This window comes from Stylophora pistillata, chromosome 12, assembly GCF_964205215.1.
Source record: "Stylophora pistillata chromosome 12, jaStyPist1.2, whole genome shotgun sequence".
Classification (NCBI taxonomy): Eukaryota; Metazoa; Cnidaria; class Anthozoa; order Scleractinia; family Pocilloporidae; genus Stylophora; species Stylophora pistillata.
In genome coordinates, this window is record NC_142530.1 from 20,448,754 (window position 1) to 20,468,561 (window position 19,808).

The window sequence follows — 19,808 nt, forward strand, 5'->3', positions numbered from 1 at the left end:
TAAATACAATTCAAAATCAAAAGCATTCGCGACTCATTTATGAACTTTCCATCCCACGCTTCAGGCAGTTTGTGTGTTTTAGTTTTTTCACTGAGGTCTCTTACACTATTGCTCTTTAGCTCAAATTGTCCAAAGTGATTTTTGTGGTTTAAGACGCGCGATTGCAATGTTCAATCGTAATAAATCTTCCCTTGAAATTCTTATTGCTTGAAGCCACTACATAAGACTACTTACCACACAAATGAATCGTCAAATTTTGCCTCTGGCGAGCGGGAATAGTCGCCACGTCACGAGCTTCAGGTAACAAAGGACCTAAGTAATGTATAGGAAATACATCTTTGGAATAGAACGAGAGTGCAGTTAAGTCAGTCTTGCCTTTATTTGAATGGCACGGATAATTCCCCAAAGCAATACACAAATGGAGCAGACGAAACATAAAGTGAAAGTGGAAAAAAAAATCGATCACTCAAAGGAATGCCAATCACTTAGCTGTTTGCTAATCACCGGCGGATGACTTGTAGTGTGTCGTCTGGTTTTTCTACTGTGTGACTCGATACAATGATTCTCTCTAGCTGTCTACATTCAGCAGATTTCAAATCATCATACCTGTTGTGCCAGCAGGTGCAATCTCCCGTAACCTTTCCACTACATCAAGTCTCCCTAGAGATTTCGCCCGTAAACACAGGCAGCGAATCTGGCGCTTAGTCTCTGAGTCTGGCTCTATCAGTGCTTTGTGTTCCAATGAGAGATTTTCTTGTACTTTAGCAATGACATGATTAGCATCGGACTTCTCTAACAGCACTTCATTGGGGAGAACAAGGGCTTGCTCGTCAACACCTGTTGAAAGTAAAACAAAAAGATATGAACTCCTTGCTGTCAGACTAAGAAATTGAGAGGAAGATGCTCGGTGTAAAAGGATACTGAACGCAAAAAGTTTTAGAGGGAGGAAAAGGCAAACTTCGTTTCTTGTCCTAAATTTCTGACTATAAAAAGAAATCTTTAAAAGAGACAGTTATAAAGAAATAGTCAGACGATGAGAAAAATTTAGTTTCTCTCTGTAATAGATAAATACAAATGCAATAATTTAATATCCAAGAATATTCCTTTCTGCAACAAACCACGAATATCGACTATAATTGCTCTTTGAGCTGACGAAATATCACTGGCCAGAATCAGTAACTAATGACGGCGCCCTTATTTTTAGGGGATGCCTGAGAGGCCCCTTTATTCCTGCGATGCGTGTGTATTTCCCAAGGGACCAATAATCGGATTAAATAAAGGGAGAACCAATGACGGTAAAGCTTCTTGGTCTCTTGGGAGTTCTGGAAGCCAGTTTGTACAAAGTAAACGGAAGAATGAGAAACTTTAAGAATTAGTTCTTATTAACCGAGCGGGAGGTCTATATGGGAGAATCTTGACCGAGGTCGCCAGTACAGACTAAACGCAGTGGGGTCTGTTCCAGTGACCGAGGTCAAGATTCTCCCATACAGACCGACCTAGCTCGGTTAATAAGATGTTTATTATATGGCTGTGTCTTATATGCCAATTTTTTATATTCTTTGTACCTTTTTTTTAAGACCGGTCTAGATGCCGGTCTAGATGGGAAAATCTAGACCGCTTTTAATATTGATTTCAGCCAATCAAATTCGTGAATTCGGTAGTACCCAGTCCTTGTGAGACACAACCATATAATAAACTGGTTTTATTGACCAAACCAGAATCACTGCTTTTCCAAGTTAAAGCTGTTCACCTGTTTGACGCATCTAAAATTCCCCGTGCTTGAAAAGTGCAAGCATCGCAGAGGTGGACGAAAGTCAGGGGAGTTGGAAAAGTGGATTTGGTAGCGATTTGAGGCAGATATTGTGTGATTTCTTTCAATCTCCCCCTTTTGAAAACCAATTGGCTAAGGAACGCTCTTTTTTATTGCAAATTACGACAAAATTGCCGGTAGCGATTATTTTCAAGTCAACTTTAGCTCGGAAAAAATCTGAGTTTTCTACGAGAAAAAGTTTCAAAGTGAGATACGGCGAATCATGAGTCGACTGATAAAACTATTTGTTCGTGCGCGCGCAGAGATCTAGGTCGTGTCAAGTTCGATGCAAAATCAAACTGCTTTAAAGTTTCAAGGCTAAGCCTGGGTGTTTTGCCTCTTTCCAGTTATACTTTAACAAGCGCCACAAAGATTTCTAAAACATAATTTTAAAATTCAAATGATGTTTCTGTTAAACATTCAATTCAGTATCTAGGCCCAAGACTCTGAAGCAAGTTATCAAATAAAGAAAGATCGGCTGTCAGTCTCAAGCAGTTCAAGACCCAGATACGCAGGTTTGATTTAAGTAGTGGCTGCAATCTTTGCCATTCATAATTGTAATTTTTCTTACCAGATTTTTCAGTATATCATTTGTATATTTTATTCAGAACTATGTTATTTATTATTTCTTTCTATTTCGATCATATATTCATTTTAGACAGTCAGTTCTAGTTATGTTTCCCCTATTAGCATTGGGGATTCTCCTACGCTAGATTTAACTGACACAATAATAAAGTCCTTATCATTATTATTATTATTACTATTATTGTTATTATGCGCGTCTTTATTTTCGTTTTTATCGGTGATTTTATTTCAAGCGGTTGTTTATATAAGCAAAAAAGCCTAGATAGCCTGCCGATAAGTGGACCAGCTTAAATTCCCTCAGATGATGACATTTTGGAAAATCACCGGGTCAGTCTCCAAGACAGCAAAACAGTCGGCTATCTTCTTAAAATCAGTAAAGCGACTACTCGCGCTAAATACTTTATATTTTAATATATATATAAAAAAAGTATTTGTCGCCTGACGGATCTGATTTCCTGCAGAGCACACTCTGTTCCAAAGGATCGTGCGTGGGGTACACATTGATTTTGAAACGCATTCTTTAAGAACAGAAAGGGTCAGACATCTAACTAAATTGCCTCCTCATTCCGCGGTTTTGCAACAAAAACGATGTCTAAACTTTGGGTTATCGGTCACACTAATGTGCATGAATAATAAACAAACAAGCACTTGATAATCGCCTCTCTGTGACGTTTAAGATACCGTGTGCTGGGGCGGATCCAGGATTTAGTCAAGGGGGGTTTGGAGAATTGTTCCCCTTCTGAGGGGTTCAAAATTTTGAAAATTAGGTCTTCGGAAACATGATTTCTAGCGTTCTGAGGGAATATTTAGGGGGTTCGACCGAACCACCCGAATCACCCCTGGATCCGCCCTAGGTGTGGCACAAAATATTTGCGGTGATTTTTCGTGTTTTGTGGGCAACACACTTAAAAACGTTCAATCAACGAATAAATAGGTACCTTTTGCTCATCATTACAATCACGTTTTTTCTCTCCGCATTCCCATTTGACTCTAGTTTTCTAGCCAAAAAACTACTGGTTAAAACTACAATGGGTTTACCTTCAATCATATTCCCAAGATACACATCAGCTGTAGAGCCAAGTCCTTCAACATCTTGCTGTTGAAAATGGGAGAATTTTTGTGTCACTAAAAGATAATACATCACTCCCTGAAAATACGTCTTTGACGCTTTCCAAATTATAACTTAGACATGTATTCCACTCTAACGCAGCCCAGTAGACAAAAGATATCATGAAGTGATATTTTTCACCATCGTTCTTGTATTTATTGGGATATTTAGTTTGTTTCTCTTAAGGCATGTCCATCTCAATCACTACATCAAGATGAAGAAACCCGACATTTTTAACGGAAGAGAGCCTTATTTTGAGCACCCAGTGACTACAGAAAAACACTGCAATCCATTACAATATTTTTACTTTTTCGACCACAAACAATTTTAGTCTAAAACTTTCAGTATGTCTATATTAGCCGAAACGTTGCTGCCCCAAAAATAAGAGGCCTCAAAGATCAATTATCTCGCAGACCAATTATTTGCCTCAGCCTTCGGCTTCGTCAAATAATTGATCTGCTCGCCACGGACAAATCCCGATATTTTGCTCAACCTCGTCCAATAAATGTTATATCATTCGATCACCGAGTTTGTTTTCAATTTTTTGGGGGAAGCAGCAAGCGCTCACTGCTGCCAGAAATCAAATGGTTTCAGAATTCAAATGATTTCCTTCTCATGGTTACTACTGCGCATGAGCAGAATATTATTTGCAACAAAAACGGAGTTAGACGTTAGTACGCATGAGCAGACCATTATTTGTAAGCAGTTGTTTGCAGGTCACGTGGTGGGCTCCCAACCAATGAAAATGGGGGAAAAATCAATCGAATGATAATTTCATTTACCTGTTTGCGAAACCAAACCCCCATACGTGCGACAGGAACTCTATAGTCGTCAACAACACCAGACCTCGTACATAAGAGGGGCTCCTGAACGTCACGCAACTCAGACTCAGACCAGAAATGCAAACACTTCTCTTCCTTGCAACGACGCACATTATGATTGCAGCAGTGGCTTGCAAACTCTCGTGTACAACAAACTGGGCAACACACTGACATTTCGTACGCCATATTCTTCAACCAATGGAACTCTCCTCGCATGCATTCAAGAATCAAACCTAGCTTACAACACACCTTTTTAGCAACAGCTACCTGGAAGTCGTCATAATTTGTTTCTCCAAATGACTTAATAGTTTTCTTGTGAACGACAACCTCTACGAAAGAGGAACGGCATAAAAGGATTACAGAACAGCCTTGTTCTGGGTCAATAAAGAATCTTGCAAAGTTTTGGTGTAGTTTAGGCTGCACCTTGCTGCGAAAGTAGTCGGTGAACCACTGAAAGATATCCAGCACCAGGCGAGGGAACAAGCCGGGGGGAACTCGGCCGGATGCAAACTTAACAAATAGGGATGGGATACCTGAAGAGGCGATGAGCTGATTGATGTCCTCCTTGGGTGGAAACATCAACATGGAAGGTACAAGGTATTCTTTGGATAAGTTTTTGTCTGACGAAGAAGGCCAGGGACACAGCAAACAGAACTTCTTCATCAACGCCACAAGGCTGGACGATGTTTCATTTACATCAAAAAATGGGCGCCACACATGCTGTAATAGTCTCTCATCCAAAATTCCCGTTGTCTCAAGCTTTAACCACAATTCCTCGAATTTCTTTCCTTTCTTCTCCGAAGGTTTAATGGCAATGACTTTTTTGAAGATGTCTATCAACCACTGGGGATCCAAGATAACAATCTTCTTCAAATCTGGAGTGTCATCGAAATGAATTAAACTTCACTGGTCGTGTAGAAAGGTCAGTAATACCTGAAACTGATCTTCACTCAAAATTCCACATTCTTCTTTTGCAATTCTCCAAGCTTCGTCGTAATAAATCCACTTTACTTCATCTTGAAGCATGCCCTGTAAGGCCTTCTCATACTTTAACCATTTGATCGGTAAAGCCTCTTTCATTTGTGGCAGGTTCTTTACAACATTATGAACCTCTTCCCTCAGACGTGTAACACCAGCACATTCCTTTTCTTCACCACCGGACTTCGTATTATCCACAACGAAGTAGCCTTGCAAATGCTCGCCGTAGCATTCGGCCTTTAAAGATGAAAACAATTCTTGAGCTATTTCCTCAGGATCTTTATTCTTGTAGGCCTTGTCAGCGTGCGTGCAAACAAGAAAAACTAGAGGCATCCTTTCTGACGTCGTAGATGTAGCTGCTCCCTGTACGACTTCGTCTTGAGATACTAAGGTAGACACTGAGGACATCCAAAAATCGAGATAATCCCTGTTAGTTTTATCGCAAAAACCATCTTGAATATTGAAGACGCCTTGCCTTACTCGATGGCTGGCCACTTCATCAGGATCCCAACTTAGGTTGTAAACCAAAAAATAAATTGCTCTCACGGTAAGGAACATGGAGTGAGTGACGTAATAGACTGACTGTCCACCAAAATCCCACAGGACGGAATAGATTCTATCGTCATCTTTCTTGCTGTCGTCCATTTTAAGCAGCTTCTCAATCAATGTTGATACCTCTTCTGGTACCTGCTGGCTTTGCATTCTTGAAATCTCAGATACATCTGGTTTGCTGGACGTCTTTGGTACTTCTGATATGTCTCCCTTTCCTGCTTCTCCTTGTGCTGAGTAAAGATTGTCATGTGAGACTGCGGCACACAAAGTCATGTCTTCTGAGTTGCGTTCTTTTCTTTCTCGTTTGAGGCGATCCAAAATATACTGAGCGGTGCTGTGTTCATACGAAAACGGCAGTGGACTGGAACCTTCCTCTTGAGATGGCTCGCCTACTTTCCAAACCTCCGTTGATACGTTACAGTAGGAGGGATCCGCCTCTATCCCTGCGGTACTTCTTTCGTATGGATCGAATTTCTCTCCTATAAGTGACTTTTTTAAACTGGTTTTTCCTGCCTGGCCTTGTCCTATAAACATCATGGGCACTCTCTTCACAGTTGTCTTTCCCTCCTCAAGGGCTCTGTGGTAAGCGTGTTGGATCAGGGATCCACGAGCAAGAATCTCTAGAGGAACTACATGTAAATAAATTATCACACACCTGGTTAATTGAAGTATAAAGTTTTTGACTATTGACAATAACTACTGAAAAGATATAACACTCTTTTGACGCTACAATTTCTGGTATTTGGGAGAAATCTTCCGGGTATTTATCACAAATCTTTCTCTTTCCCTTTTTACAGCAGTCACATGGTTTTATTGGCAAAAATGTGGAGAATAGTAATTAACAGTAAAAGAGTAAATAATCACTGTCTTTAAACCAGAACTACTATCATTTACGTTTTTTGTAAGTTATATTAGAGCTACATATTGTCTCTGATTCATTTGAACATACCTTTTCCACCATTTTGATCGCTGCTGCTACTTTGCCTGAAACTATCTTGTTCACTACAAATGTAGGAAAAAAAACAGGCAGTTTTTTAGCTGTCAAAATTTCTACGAACCCCACCTTCCAGTTAGATAATGCACTAGTGAAAAAGAAATGATTACGGCTATTAATACGGGGATTTGAGACAAGGGTAATGGTAATGAAAATGAGAACAGAAACAGTGACAATCAATTATAGGGTAGCGCCTGAAAATGATATAATTGACTGAGACTGTCAGTGGTTTTCATGGAGAAATTAAAGTAACAGTGGCGATACGGTTAATCAGTAACAATTGTGGAGTAAAATTATCTACCTCTCGGTGCCAGGAGGAATCCCACAGTCATCACTGGGAATCTGAAATAAATATTCGTATGCGGAGCGTCGCGAGCACTCAATTATTTTACTTAAGAAAAGGCTTTTTTTCTCATTTCAGGTCCCAAAAAGCATATTAACGGATACTTGAATCTCCCAAAGAGCATGAGTCCGAAGTCGTCCACACACACTTGTGGAGAATTAGTGAGGAGCCCACACTGTCACCTTTCTTCCAGAATTTATTTCTCAAAAAAGCAGGCAGAATCACGTTACGCAAAGTCTCTGACCGACTAAAAAACTACTCACAAAGATTTTCTTATCTCATGAACACACCTTGATCAAAACGTAAGTCGATTGGCTATAAAGTTCTTCCCAACAAAGATAAACAAACTGATTTATCGGAGCGGACAGATCGTGACACTCGATTTCCGTCAGATAATTTTAAATCGTTACAATACTAATTATCCTGTTTCCGACACACCTGAACCTTGCAAAAAAGTCGGGGCCGCCCAAAATCGAGTGCCGTTTACTGTAGTGGCAATGCCCTCAACAGGGTGACTTCTAGAATTAGGCACCATGATATCTTCTCTCATGAAAAGATGTTGTTTTAATTTTTGTTGGCTCTTGAAACGAGCGCCGGTCAAAAACTGGGGTCGCCCAATCGCGTCTTCCAAAAGAGGACAACATTAATGAATCATCCCCCAATTTAACACATGAATACCTGATATCTTTCAAGGCTTACTCTCTTTGGATGAATGGCAGTTGAGTCGTCTTCGTTTGCGAAAGCAGGAGGAGGAGGAAGAATCTCGCAGTCATCACGGGGAATCTGAAATAAATTTTCGTATGCTGAGCTTCACAAGCACTCAATTATTTTACTTCACTGGGTTTTTTTTTTTTCTATCAACGTGCAAAGATCTCAAAAGCATATAACGGACACTTGAATCTCCCAAAGAGCACGACGGCATGATGCTTGGAGTATTGAGTCCACCACACACCTGAACCTTGCAAAATAGTCAGGGCCGCCCAAAATTGAGTGCCGTTTACTGAAGTGGCAATCCCCATAATAGGGTGACTAGAATTAGGCACCATGATATTTCCTCTGATGACGAGGCATTGTTTTATTTTTTGTTGGCTCTTGAACGAGCGCCGTTCTAATCGGACTTCGTCAAAAACTGGGGTCGCACAATCGCGTCTTACAAAAGAGGACAATGTTAATGAATCATCCCCTAGTTCTACACAGGAATACCTCATGTCTTTCAAGGCTTGCTCTCTTTTGATGTATAGCAGCAAAGTCGTCTACGTAAGCGTTGAGGTGTTCACATTCTACGATTGCATTAACAAGATCCTCAAGGTTTCCAAATTCCTTATCGCCTATGAAAAAATGAATTATACTGTACTTCTGTCTCGCCGTGAAATGTAATCCTTCATTCCTAGCGCACAATAAAGACCGGTTAAAAAAGTCAGAGGTCTACTTAAAATCCGCATTCAAGTAGGATATTGGTGAAGATAGGGAAGGCCGGGCTACAACAAAGAAAGTTCTCAAAATAGAAAACAATTAGGAAGGGTCGGACCTTGTCTTTGTTATGGTATTGAGCAAGAAAATTATGGCGTCACTGTCTTCTTTGTTTGTTTGTCTGTTTAAGGAAGAAATCAAAATTTTCTGGATTTTATTTTGCTGCAATTTTCTTGTTGGGTATGATCTTGAGTACGACCTTCGGCCCTAGGCCATACTCAAGACCCAAGGCACAGGTTTTTCACGAACAAACCTCCCACCCAGTAAAAACACTCAGGTAGCCTTACGCTGAGTATTCTGCCCAACAAAAGTTTCAATTGGCTTACGTACCTACGATATGCATTCCATTTTTATGAGATAACGTGTAGTGCTTGACGAGAGAATTATTGAGTCTATTGAAACAAGCAAAGCTAAAATAAGAGTTTGAAATAAATCAAATGCAAAAGAACATCTGAGCACCTTCAGATCAATACATCACTGGTAATGTTACGACCAACTTTGGGGATTTGGCTCTAGTACACTCGCTCAAGCAAGAGGGACCGAGACTCTTCTTCTGGTATTTCCTCGTTACTCAGCTAACTAAAATCAAGTCTACCACACCTCCTTTAAAAGTACTATATTAGTGAACATGTTTGGGTTATAGGCCTGTCGTTCTTGGAGGATTAATATTCTCTGCAAAATTACTAATCCAAATATTTGCACAAGGTTGGTAGAAGTGAAAAACAAAGCACTTACTTGCGTTATCAAAAGTCGATCATTGGAAACAAAAAACCCAAACAGCAACTAGGTTGTTGGTCGAGATCAAGGCCTCGAGGCAAACCCAAACAAGATCACCACTAGCAAAACCCAATTAGGAACTTTGTTGTTCCTGCTGTTCACCACTATTATACCAAATATGTTTGATTAATTTGATAAAGGTATACAATTTCAAAGCTAAACACCTGGGCATACCAAACTAATCAGGAGACGTAACGTGGGGCTCCTGAACAACTAATCTAATGGAGTTCTGATGTGGTTAGCTAAGCCCCTTGCACAATCTTTGCAGATCCGGAGAATGGGTTAAATCCAGGTTGTTCATTTAGGCAGGTGGATTAAACACCTTTCGAATATTCTTCCAAACTCCTTCGTGTACTAAGTGACACAAAGTTCATAATTGCAGAAACTCAGTAACGTTCATAACTAACCATATCTTCAGCGATTTACAGGTACAATCAATCATAAGGATGTGCTGTAACTTTGATTTCCTTTATAGGCGAAAACTACTGAAGGAATACAAGATAAGGATACCTTAACGAAAGTACGTGTCTTCCAGGTAAAGTGTTGCTTTTTCGAACAAAATAAGTGCCATAAGAAGCCTTAGACAAGAGAATGTCAGCTTCAGATCGTGTCATGTCACTATGAAATCTAGAAAGAAGTGTTAAATTTAGTTATATCCAATCGTCAGTTCTCTAGCTCAGCACAAAGTATAGATAATAAAGGCGGGAATTAGCCACTCTGATAGAAAGCAAAATATTTTCTGTGATAAACCTTTTAAGGTAAAAGATCCTAAGAACTACTTCTAATTTGAAGCATTATAATTGCAACAATATTGTTTAAGTTTGTTGTAAATCGGAACGATAAGCCAAAAATACATCTTAGGGCTTTCTTATGAAATATCTCACGTAATATCAATTTTCTGTGTAATGGCAACCAATATTTTGAAATGTATTCTTAAACCAAAAACATTTTGAAACGCATTCTTAAACCAAGGGAGATTACCATTTAGTAATTTAAGATTATTACGTGGGGTCGAAAGAGACGACAGTAACTATGATTCGAGAATGTTCTCTTTTACTGATGTCTCCACAAAACAAAACAACTCACTCTCTTTGTTTGTATTGAGAAGGCCTATCAGGATACTGTGGAGTAAAAATATGATTTTAGCTTCTCCAGAAAGTCATCAAAAAAGTAAATTAACTAACATTACTTGTACCGCTAAGGCAACTTGAAGTATTATATTAACTACTAGTGTCAGATATCTTTTCCAAGAACGCACCACAAAATTTTCAGCCAAGGCATGCACTCGGAACTTTCGATTAGGAATGCAAGACAAAAACCACAAGGCCACCCCATCTTCTACTTTATAAATGACAAATGAGTGTCAACAAATACAAAAGAAGAGATATTCTGAATACTTTGAGTCCAAATCCCTTTCATGGTCTCGGTTTGGCATTTGAAATTGAAAGAGAAACATGGAAAATAGAACATATCCCTGGGTGGGTTAACTTGAAAGTGTATCATGATTCCTTAAGTGCACCATTCTTTGACATGTCAAAATGAGTTATGTTGAATAAGAGTACATGTGACCTTGTTCTTGAAAAAGAGGATCTATTTATTTCGTGAAAGACAAAGTATTAGTCGTGGTGAAATAGGACAAAAGGCAATTCTTGTATGAGCATGAGCATGATATCATAAACTAGACGCTCGAGAAGCGTTCACTCGGGCTTCTTTTATAGCCACGGCATTCACATCAAACACAAGTACAATTATAACATAGCTTGTACATTCGTGCAATCAAATTCAATTGTGCGAGCGTGCTTCAATTTCCCATTGTGCACGAAAACAATTTTTTCTCGCGAGTGACTTCAGCATTTTTCATTTAAAAAAACGGGAAAAAAACTTCCGCAAAAAAGTTAAACTAGACATGGCCACAAGCGAACAAGCCGATGAAGATCTCCCTACTTTTTCTTTGGGAATGGATTTTTTAACTCGAGAAGGGATTGCCTTGAGATCACTGGCGTTTCGATTATCAGTCCGGATAACCCCAAGCTGCTTGTCAAAGAAATTGGCACGTTAATTGCTGCAGAGATCGATGACAGTAATATTGCGGCTGTTCACAGGCTTCCTGATTCAAGGAATGTCAAAAATCGTATAATTGTCAAATTTCTCCAAAGGAAACTAAAATTTTTTTAATGGTTTCTGGGATTTTCCGAGGTTAAAATATCTTTAAAACCGACGTTTCGACCAGTTTTACTAGTCTTCCTCAGGTTGTTTAAATGTTGTCAATATGGCGGATTGTTTCGTCTTTCAGCTTGGTGACCGCCGCATGACGTTTCGTGATTATTACACGACGTTTAAACGATGTCAGATTGTGCGGGAAATGTAGTCTGAGGTCTGTCAAGTACTTCTTCTTTTGCGATAATTCACTGTCTATTACAGTCTTTTTTCATGATCAAAGGAGTTTAGGACTGGTTTCCATGTTTCAACGTGGTCAAAATTGTTAAGGACTCTCATTCCGCGATGTTTCTACCGTAGTGATTCAATTCCTTCTAGAATTTTTCTTTGCTTTATTCCTCTCTCTGTTGCTACGATCTCTGCGTTTCCCCAGTCAACACCACTTTGGCACTCCACGGTTTGTCGTGCCAGGCCTCCATCTTCTTTAACCATCCGTTTTTCGGCCGATAGAGTGTTTCCTTTATGAAGGTCCTCATTTGTTGTCTCACCTTGTCCATGTGTTCTTTCTTTCTTGTTTGGAAAAGGCGCCATGTTTCTCCTACTTACACAGTATTCTGGCAGTTGCAAGGAATCCTATACACAACACATTTTTGCTTTTCACCAAGCGGTTCTCGACATGTTTGTTTAACCTCTTTTACCTTTCTTCCAGGCTTGAAAGCAACTCGAAAAGAGTGTCGGTCAGCAGTTCTTCTGAACTGCTCAGATAACCCTTTCAAATATGGTATGGTCACGACTCCACGACTAAACAATCCGCCATATTGACAACATTTAAACAACCTGAGGAAGGGGTTTGCTAAAAACAAGCCCGCGGCCCACGGCCCAGTAGCCTGGCAGTCCGAAGGCCCAGCGGCCCACAACGGCCTGCGACCCGTTTTTTGTCCAGCAGTAAATTCACGCGCATGCACAGATCTGCATCGGGTTTGGGCGTGCAAAATGGACGACAGTGAGTTTGATATCGTTGACCATTTAATCATTTGAATCCTTGTTTCTGTTTGTTGCATGTTGTTCAGATAAAAACGTTTTGATTCTCTGTTCATTAATCTCTTTACAGAAACCTCTAGTACAATAGAGGACTTTCATTATCGAACGATGAAAGTTATTTGAAAGTGAAAATATCATAAGTGATACGATAAGACCTATACAGACTCGCGGATGATTGTGAGTATGGTTTACTCAAAAATGAACTTATTCGTGATAGAATAATTGTCGGAGTGTTAGACGATGCACTTTCTGATCGACTTCAATCCAAATTGAGGCTAACATTAGAAGAAGCAGTTCAAATTAGTCGACAGGCTGAAGCCAGACAATAGGGTAGAGAAGTTGTACGGGGGAGTACACAGACTAGCACAAACTCCGTAAACATGGTCAAGCGTGCAAGCCAAAATAATAAGCAAGAACACCCCGGGAAAAAACAACCCCCTCAGAGTATCAACAAGTGTTCCTGGTGTGGTAACCAGCCACACCAAGACCGGAGACAATGCCCGGCTAAGAATGCCACCTGCTTAAAATGCAAGAAGTGGGGCCATTTTTAAGCCGTTTGACGGAGCCAAAACAGCAAGCAGTCACAACAAAAGAAAAAAGTACATGAAACTGAAGAGGAAAATCCAGACATTCCCTTTCTAGGAGAAATCCAAGGGGAGAAAACAGCTGGATCGTTCAAGTGGGGATAAATGAAAACGTCACTCGCTGCAAGCTAGACACTGGCGCATCTGTATCCGTTGTCAGAGACTCATTACCCTGGTTAAAAAATCAGCCTTTGGAGAATGTCCAGCAAACACTCATGGGGCCTGGGGGGACCCGCCTACCTGGTACTGGATCATTCCTAGCCACGAATAAGTACAGACAATGCAAGATCCAAGAACGAGTTTACGTCATTAAGAACCAGTCATCTTCGCTCCTCAGCAGACGAGCCTGTGTCGATTTGGGTCCTGTCCAACGTCTCGACGCAGATGTTGAAGAACTGAGTACGTAAGTACCAAACTTTAGATCGGAATTCCCAAAGTTGTTCACCGGACTAGAGAAAATGACAACGGAATATCGTATGGCTCTTAAGCCTGATTCCCAGCCAGTGTGCCTGTACACACCAAGAAGAGTTCCCCACCCATTACTCCCTAAAGTAAAGGAGGAATTAGAGAGGATGATTCAAGGTGTCGTCTCCCCACAGGGGGCCGACACAAGCGGCGTGTCTGGTCGTTTGTTCGAAGTATAAAGAAATGTATGGGAGAATATTGAAGAGTCGTAATATCGTAAACTTATATCAAGGAATGTCCATGTTAAGGCTCAAAATAAATGTAAACCTACCTCCCTTTCTGTCTATTGTCATTTCTGTGGTTCTAAGTGGCGAATTTGAGCGATTTGGTAGATTTTGCGAGTGTTAATTTACTGTAGAAGGAGACAAGGGTGTAAAGCTCATTTTCGACCGCTCCAGCGCGAAGCCGATTTTCACCCAGAAATTAGAATCGCCCGGCTTCCAAATCGAACACCAGATAAACCAGAAGGTTGACGCTTCTTCTCGTGCCATTCAATCGAAGATCCATTTCAAATCCAAGCGCTAACCGCCAAAAAACGTTCGAGAAATGCAGCTTTCCAACCGATCGGCATCCGCGGCACAGATTTGGTGTGCCAGGGAGCAACCGTCACGCTGTTTCCTCCACGCTGATTGGATGATGGTAAACAATGCCCTGTTTCAAATACCTCATGTGAGAGGGGAGTCAGGGGCATATTTGCGCCGGCGATTCATCTACTGACTAGCCTGGTGTGAGGTTTATGGCGCGTGAGAAGATGAATCGCCGGCGCGAATATGCCCCTGACTCCGCTCCCATGAGGCATTTGAAACAGGGCATTGTTTATCATCATCCAATCAGCGTGGAGCAAACAGCGTGACGGTTGCTCCCTGGTACACCAAATCTGTGCCGCGGATGCCGATCGCTTGGAAAGTTGCCTTTCTCGAAAGTTTTTGGGCGGTTAGCACTTGGATTTTGAATGGATCTTCGATTGAATGACACGAGAAGAAGCGTCAACCTTTTCGTTTATCTGGTGTTCGATTTGAAAGCCGGGCGATTCTAATTTCTGGGTGAAAATCGGCTTCGCGCTGGAGCGGTCGAAAATGAGCTTTCCACCCTTGTCTCTTTCTTGTAAAGTAAAGTAACAGTCAACGCAAAATCTACCAAATCGCTCAAATTCGGCACTTAGAACCACAGAAACGACAATAGACAGCAAGTGAGGTAGGTTTACATTTATTTTGAGCCTTAACATGGACATTCCTTGATATAAGTTTACGATATTACGACTCTTCAATATTCTCCCATACATTTCTTTATATTTCGAACAAACGACCAGACACGCCGCTTGATTGGGCCCCCTGTGGTCTTCCCAGTTACAGAGCCGACCGAATGGTGCTCCGTGATAGTCCCAGTCCTCAAGCCAAACGGAAAAGTTCACATCTGCGTAGACCTAGTCCAACTCAACAAAAGTGTTAAGAGAGAGATCCGCCATCTTGATTAAAAAAGACCTGTCGTTGAGAGAGAGGTCCATCCAATGTATTCCGTAGATGAAAGCCTAGCAAAGCTGAGTAAAAGTAGAGTCTTTAGCAAACTCGACGCTAACAGCGGGTTTTGGCAACTCCCTCTCGAAAAGGAGTCTCGCCTACTTACAACCTTCATCACGCCGTACGGTCGTGACTGTTTTAATCGTCTTCCCTTTGGGATCACCTCAGCACCGGAAGTCTTCCAGCGCACCATGACTGGGGGACCTCAAAGGAGTCGTATGCCATATTGATAACACCCTCGTACACGCGGCAACACAAGTGGAGCATGACGAACGGCTGAGAACTATCCTTAAGCTGCTACAGGAAGCCGGAGTGAAGTTCTACGAGAAATGTGAGTTTTCTAAGCGTTCTGTAAAATTCTTGGGACATAATATCGAAGAACAAGGTATCCGTCCAGACCCGGTCAAAGCTGATGCTATACGCAATTTCCCAGTCCACATAAAGTTAACGACCTCCAACGCTTCATGGGAATGGTCAATCAAATGGCAAAGTTTATACCAAACCTGGCCAATCTCAACGAACCACTACGACAACTCCTAAAAAAAGGGAACATGTGGAAATGGGATAAAGCCCAACAACAGTCATGTGAAGGAATCAAGAATAAACTGACATCTGCAACAAACCTTGCCCACTACGACCCAAGTCGTCCTGCAGTCATCTCAAGCGATGCCTCTAACATTGGACTTGAGGCTGTTCTTCTACAGCTCCAAGAGGACGGTACCAGGAAGCCGGTGTACTATGCATCTAGATACCTCTCAGAAACTGAGAAAAGGTACGCAGTTATTGAGAAAGAGGCCCTGGCCGTGACATGGGCTTGTGACAAGTTTTCGGACTACGTACTCGGAATGAAGTTTACAGTGGAAACCGACCACAAGCCGTTAGCACCTCTTTTCAATTCAACTGATCTCTCCAAAATGCCACCACGCATCTTAAGATTCAGAATGCGTCTCATGAAGTACGAACTCAACGTCGTATATGTACCCGGCAAGGAACAAATTACCCCAGACACTTTGTCAGGTGCTCCTATCAAGAAGAATGTAAATAAGAACATAGATCTTGTGGAGGAAGTGGAAAGCTTCACACAACAGATCGTAGCAAGGCTTCCGGCAACGCCTATGCGGCTGCAAGATATCAGTGAGGCTCAAGACCAGGATGAAGTATGCAGGATGATTAAGAAGTGCTGCCTAGAAGGATGCCCGTCTTATATGCCAAATTCTACCATACTAGTCCTTATTGGGAAAATAAGAAACACTTAACTGTGATAAAAAAGATTCTACTATATGATGATCGTATTATGATTCCAGCAGGAATGAGGCTGGAGATACTTGACCTCTTACATCAAGGACACCTTGGGATAACAAAGACGCAAGCACGAGGCAAGATGTCTGTGTGGTGGCTGGCGAATACTACAGCGATAACAGACATGGTGACGAAATGTTTTACGTGCGCTAAGAACAGACCAGTGCCCAAGGAGCCCCTGATGCCGTCGTTATTCCCATCCAGGCCATGGGAAAGACTATCCGCTGATCTCTTCGATCTAAAAGGAAAGAAACATCTTATCGTAGTCGACTACTACTCAAGGTGGACTGAAGTTAAAGCACTTCCAAGTGAATTGTCCGAGTCAGTAATCAAAGCCCTGAAAGAAATATTTTCAACTCATGGAATTCCAGACTTACTGGTGTCCGATAACGGCCCACAGTTTGCTTGTTAGTCCTTCCAACTGTTTGCAAGTAACTACGGGTTCACTCATATTACTAGCTCGCCAACGTACGCAAGAGGAAAAGGCGAAGTAGAGAGAGCGGTACGTACTGTCAAGGATATCCTGAAAAAGAACGATGATCCCTATCTCGGTCTTCTAGCATACCGAACAGCACCTCTTCACAATGGCCTGGCGCCATGCGAACTTCTGATGAACCGCTAACTCCGCACCCAGTTACCAACCTTCCCTGACAATCTACAACCAAACCTACGACTGAAAGACCTGGCAAAACTAGATGCAAAAAAGGACCTTTACCGTAGCAACCAGAAAAGCAACCATGACCGCAGATACAAGGCAAACGACCTACCAGAACTTCAGAGCGGAGAGAAAGTTTGGATTCGCGATCAAGATCGAATGGCAAGAGTCCTAGCGGCATCCTTATCACCACGATCCTACATACTGGAATCAGACAAGGGAACACAGCTTCGAAGGAACAGGGCAACCTTAGTTTCAGCAGATACCTGTACAAAGACATTCGACACCCAACCAGAAGCTAATTTTGAGAAAGAAATGCTGAGGAAATAATCAAAAGGCCCGCTAGCAAAGACCTGACCACAGCTGCGACCAAGCCTACTGAGAGCTGCTACAAAGCTGAACCAAACACCCCCGAAAGTGCAGATGACGCGCTCAGGGAGAGTAGTGAAACCGCCACAGAGACCTATTAAGGACACTTGAACGTTGAATATTTGAACATTGCTTTTGTTTACAGTAGACCCTTGTACTGTTTGATATGTCGTTTATAATTGTTTGTTTGATTACTGTAAAAGCTTTAAGGGGAGGTGTAGTATGTGTACGTATGTCACTTGACTAGCACATGGAGAGAGATCCGCCATCTTGATTAAAAAAGACCTATCGTTCTGTTGACATTTATATTTGTCTCGTCCTACTTCTTCCTATAATATTATAACTCGAGCCTTGGAGATACATAACCACAACACCAGATTTCCCTCTAGATTAAATCTTCATAAGCCAAAAGCAAATAATAACTATGGGATCTCTACTTCTGCTTTTGTTTCATCTAAACTTTGGGAAACTATTCCAACAAACAATAAAAGACTGCCATATACTTCCTTCTTCAACCAATATAAATTACACCTGTTAAACACTCAAGCTTCTGTATAATCTGTACATAGTTTATCTATGGAACTTTATTCTATTTTCTTTTTTTTTTCTTTGATCCCTATTGTAATTGACTGATCTGTCGTGTCAATTATTTGTACGTGTCAGTTACCAACACGAAAGGCTATGTTACTTTGGTCACTGAGCACATTTTATCTTGGCTGCGTATTGTAATATTTTTTTTCTCTTTAATTAATGGAAATTTTTCTTTTTGTAAACACTGTTGATGTTATAAATTTTGTAAATAGTGCATAACAATAAACTGTAAACTCTAAACTGAAAAACGCCCGAGAAAGAACCCAGAGAAAGGGAAAACCCAACTGGCCCAAATGGCCCAAATGACCCAAATGACCCAACTGGCCCAAATGATCCGATTGGCCCAATAAACCCTTCAAGCATTTATTATTCATCAAACTATCCAGCTTTCACGCTATCATTCGATCGGCCGATGTCACGCAATTTTCGCTAACCGGCACGCCAAGACATATTTTGGTTACCGGCACACCAGGACGTATTTTCGTTAACCGGTACACCAGGACTTAACCCTTCTGTCAGTATCCTTATCCAATTCGCTGTTGTTAGCGCCACCTTTGAAGTTGTGTTCACGAACATTCTTGATTTTTCAGCAAGTGAGGTGTTCGTCTCAGCATCATAGTTTGTTGTTAAATCGGCCGTCACAGTTTTGCCAGTATTTTCATTGTTTGAACTCACATATGGCTCATTTGTTATCTCGTGAGAACTCTTATGAACGTTCCACATTTGGCTAGTTTTCAAGCAATGAGGTTCGTGGACCGGCCCATTCCGAAAACACTCGACATCATTTAGCGTGGGCCTACCAGGAACGGCGTGTGCGTTTGCATGTGGGAGGAGCTTATAAGACAGGAATCTTTGCTAGGCGGTCTTCACAAACACAGCATTCTGTATATTACGTAGTTTACGAAGAGCGAGCTAACGATAACACAAGTTGTCGCACTCTCATCACCAGTTTCCGCGGTTTACGTAAGGAACGCCTGGAACCATGACCCCCCTTATGGCGATCAAAACGGCTTGCATTTTCAGCAATTATCAAAACTGAGTCTTCCTTATCTGCCGAGGGCTGAGGCAGATAACATAGACACGAGGTCTGATAACTCATGATATCATGCGGAAACCGAATTCAAGAATTGTTTTACTATTCATTTTGTTAAAAAAAAAAACTGCAAGGAGACACTTCTCTCTGACTTTGGAAACGTTTGGAGCAAACTAGGCACGCCCTGATATATTGGGTTATCATGTCAACTGCACATACTATTGTATATTGATTGAATAATTTTGACCAATCAGATTTTTCATGGCAAGTCTAATGTATTACAGTACTTATTAGACTTAATGTTAATGTTAACATTAACAAAATTTTCATCTGCATTGAGACTAGTGCCGTAACAAAATACCTCTTTTTCACAAGGAATAACAGTCGCTAGTGGTGCTTTTTCCTTTATTTCTTTTTCTGAAAGGAAGAAAAAAGTCAGCTAGACATCAGAAGAAAACTTACGTCTGAATGCTTTGTAACAGTATTTCACAGTGTGCGTGCTTTCAAACCACGGTCTATTCTAACTCAGAATACAAATTTTCTGGCAAAATCCATCCAAATACCACCGCCGCCCCGCCCCCCCTATCAAAAAAAAAAAAGGGAAAAAGGAATGAAAACAAAAGAATACAAAAATCATACAAACCAAACAAAACAAAGGA

At 41.2% G+C, this 19,808-nt stretch overlaps 1 protein-coding gene across 1 annotated transcript in view; it reads right to left on the reverse strand.

The window, feature by feature from the left end:
- Window positions 1-19,808, reverse strand: part of LOC111327511 (uncharacterized) — a 55,930-nt gene that overhangs the window by 21,275 nt on the left and 14,847 nt on the right. The window contains 12 exon segments of the mRNA XM_088740267.1: window positions 235-336; window positions 607-837; window positions 3,434-3,491; window positions 4,286-6,483; window positions 6,804-6,856; window positions 7,150-7,190; window positions 7,870-7,974; window positions 8,395-8,519; window positions 8,992-9,053; window positions 9,949-10,065; window positions 10,525-10,559; window positions 19,511-19,566. Coding sequence (XP_088596393.1) covers window positions 235-336; window positions 607-837; window positions 3,434-3,491; window positions 4,286-6,483; window positions 6,804-6,856; window positions 7,150-7,190; window positions 7,870-7,974; window positions 8,395-8,519; window positions 8,992-9,053; window positions 9,949-10,065; window positions 10,525-10,559; window positions 19,511-19,566 — 3,183 coding nt within the window.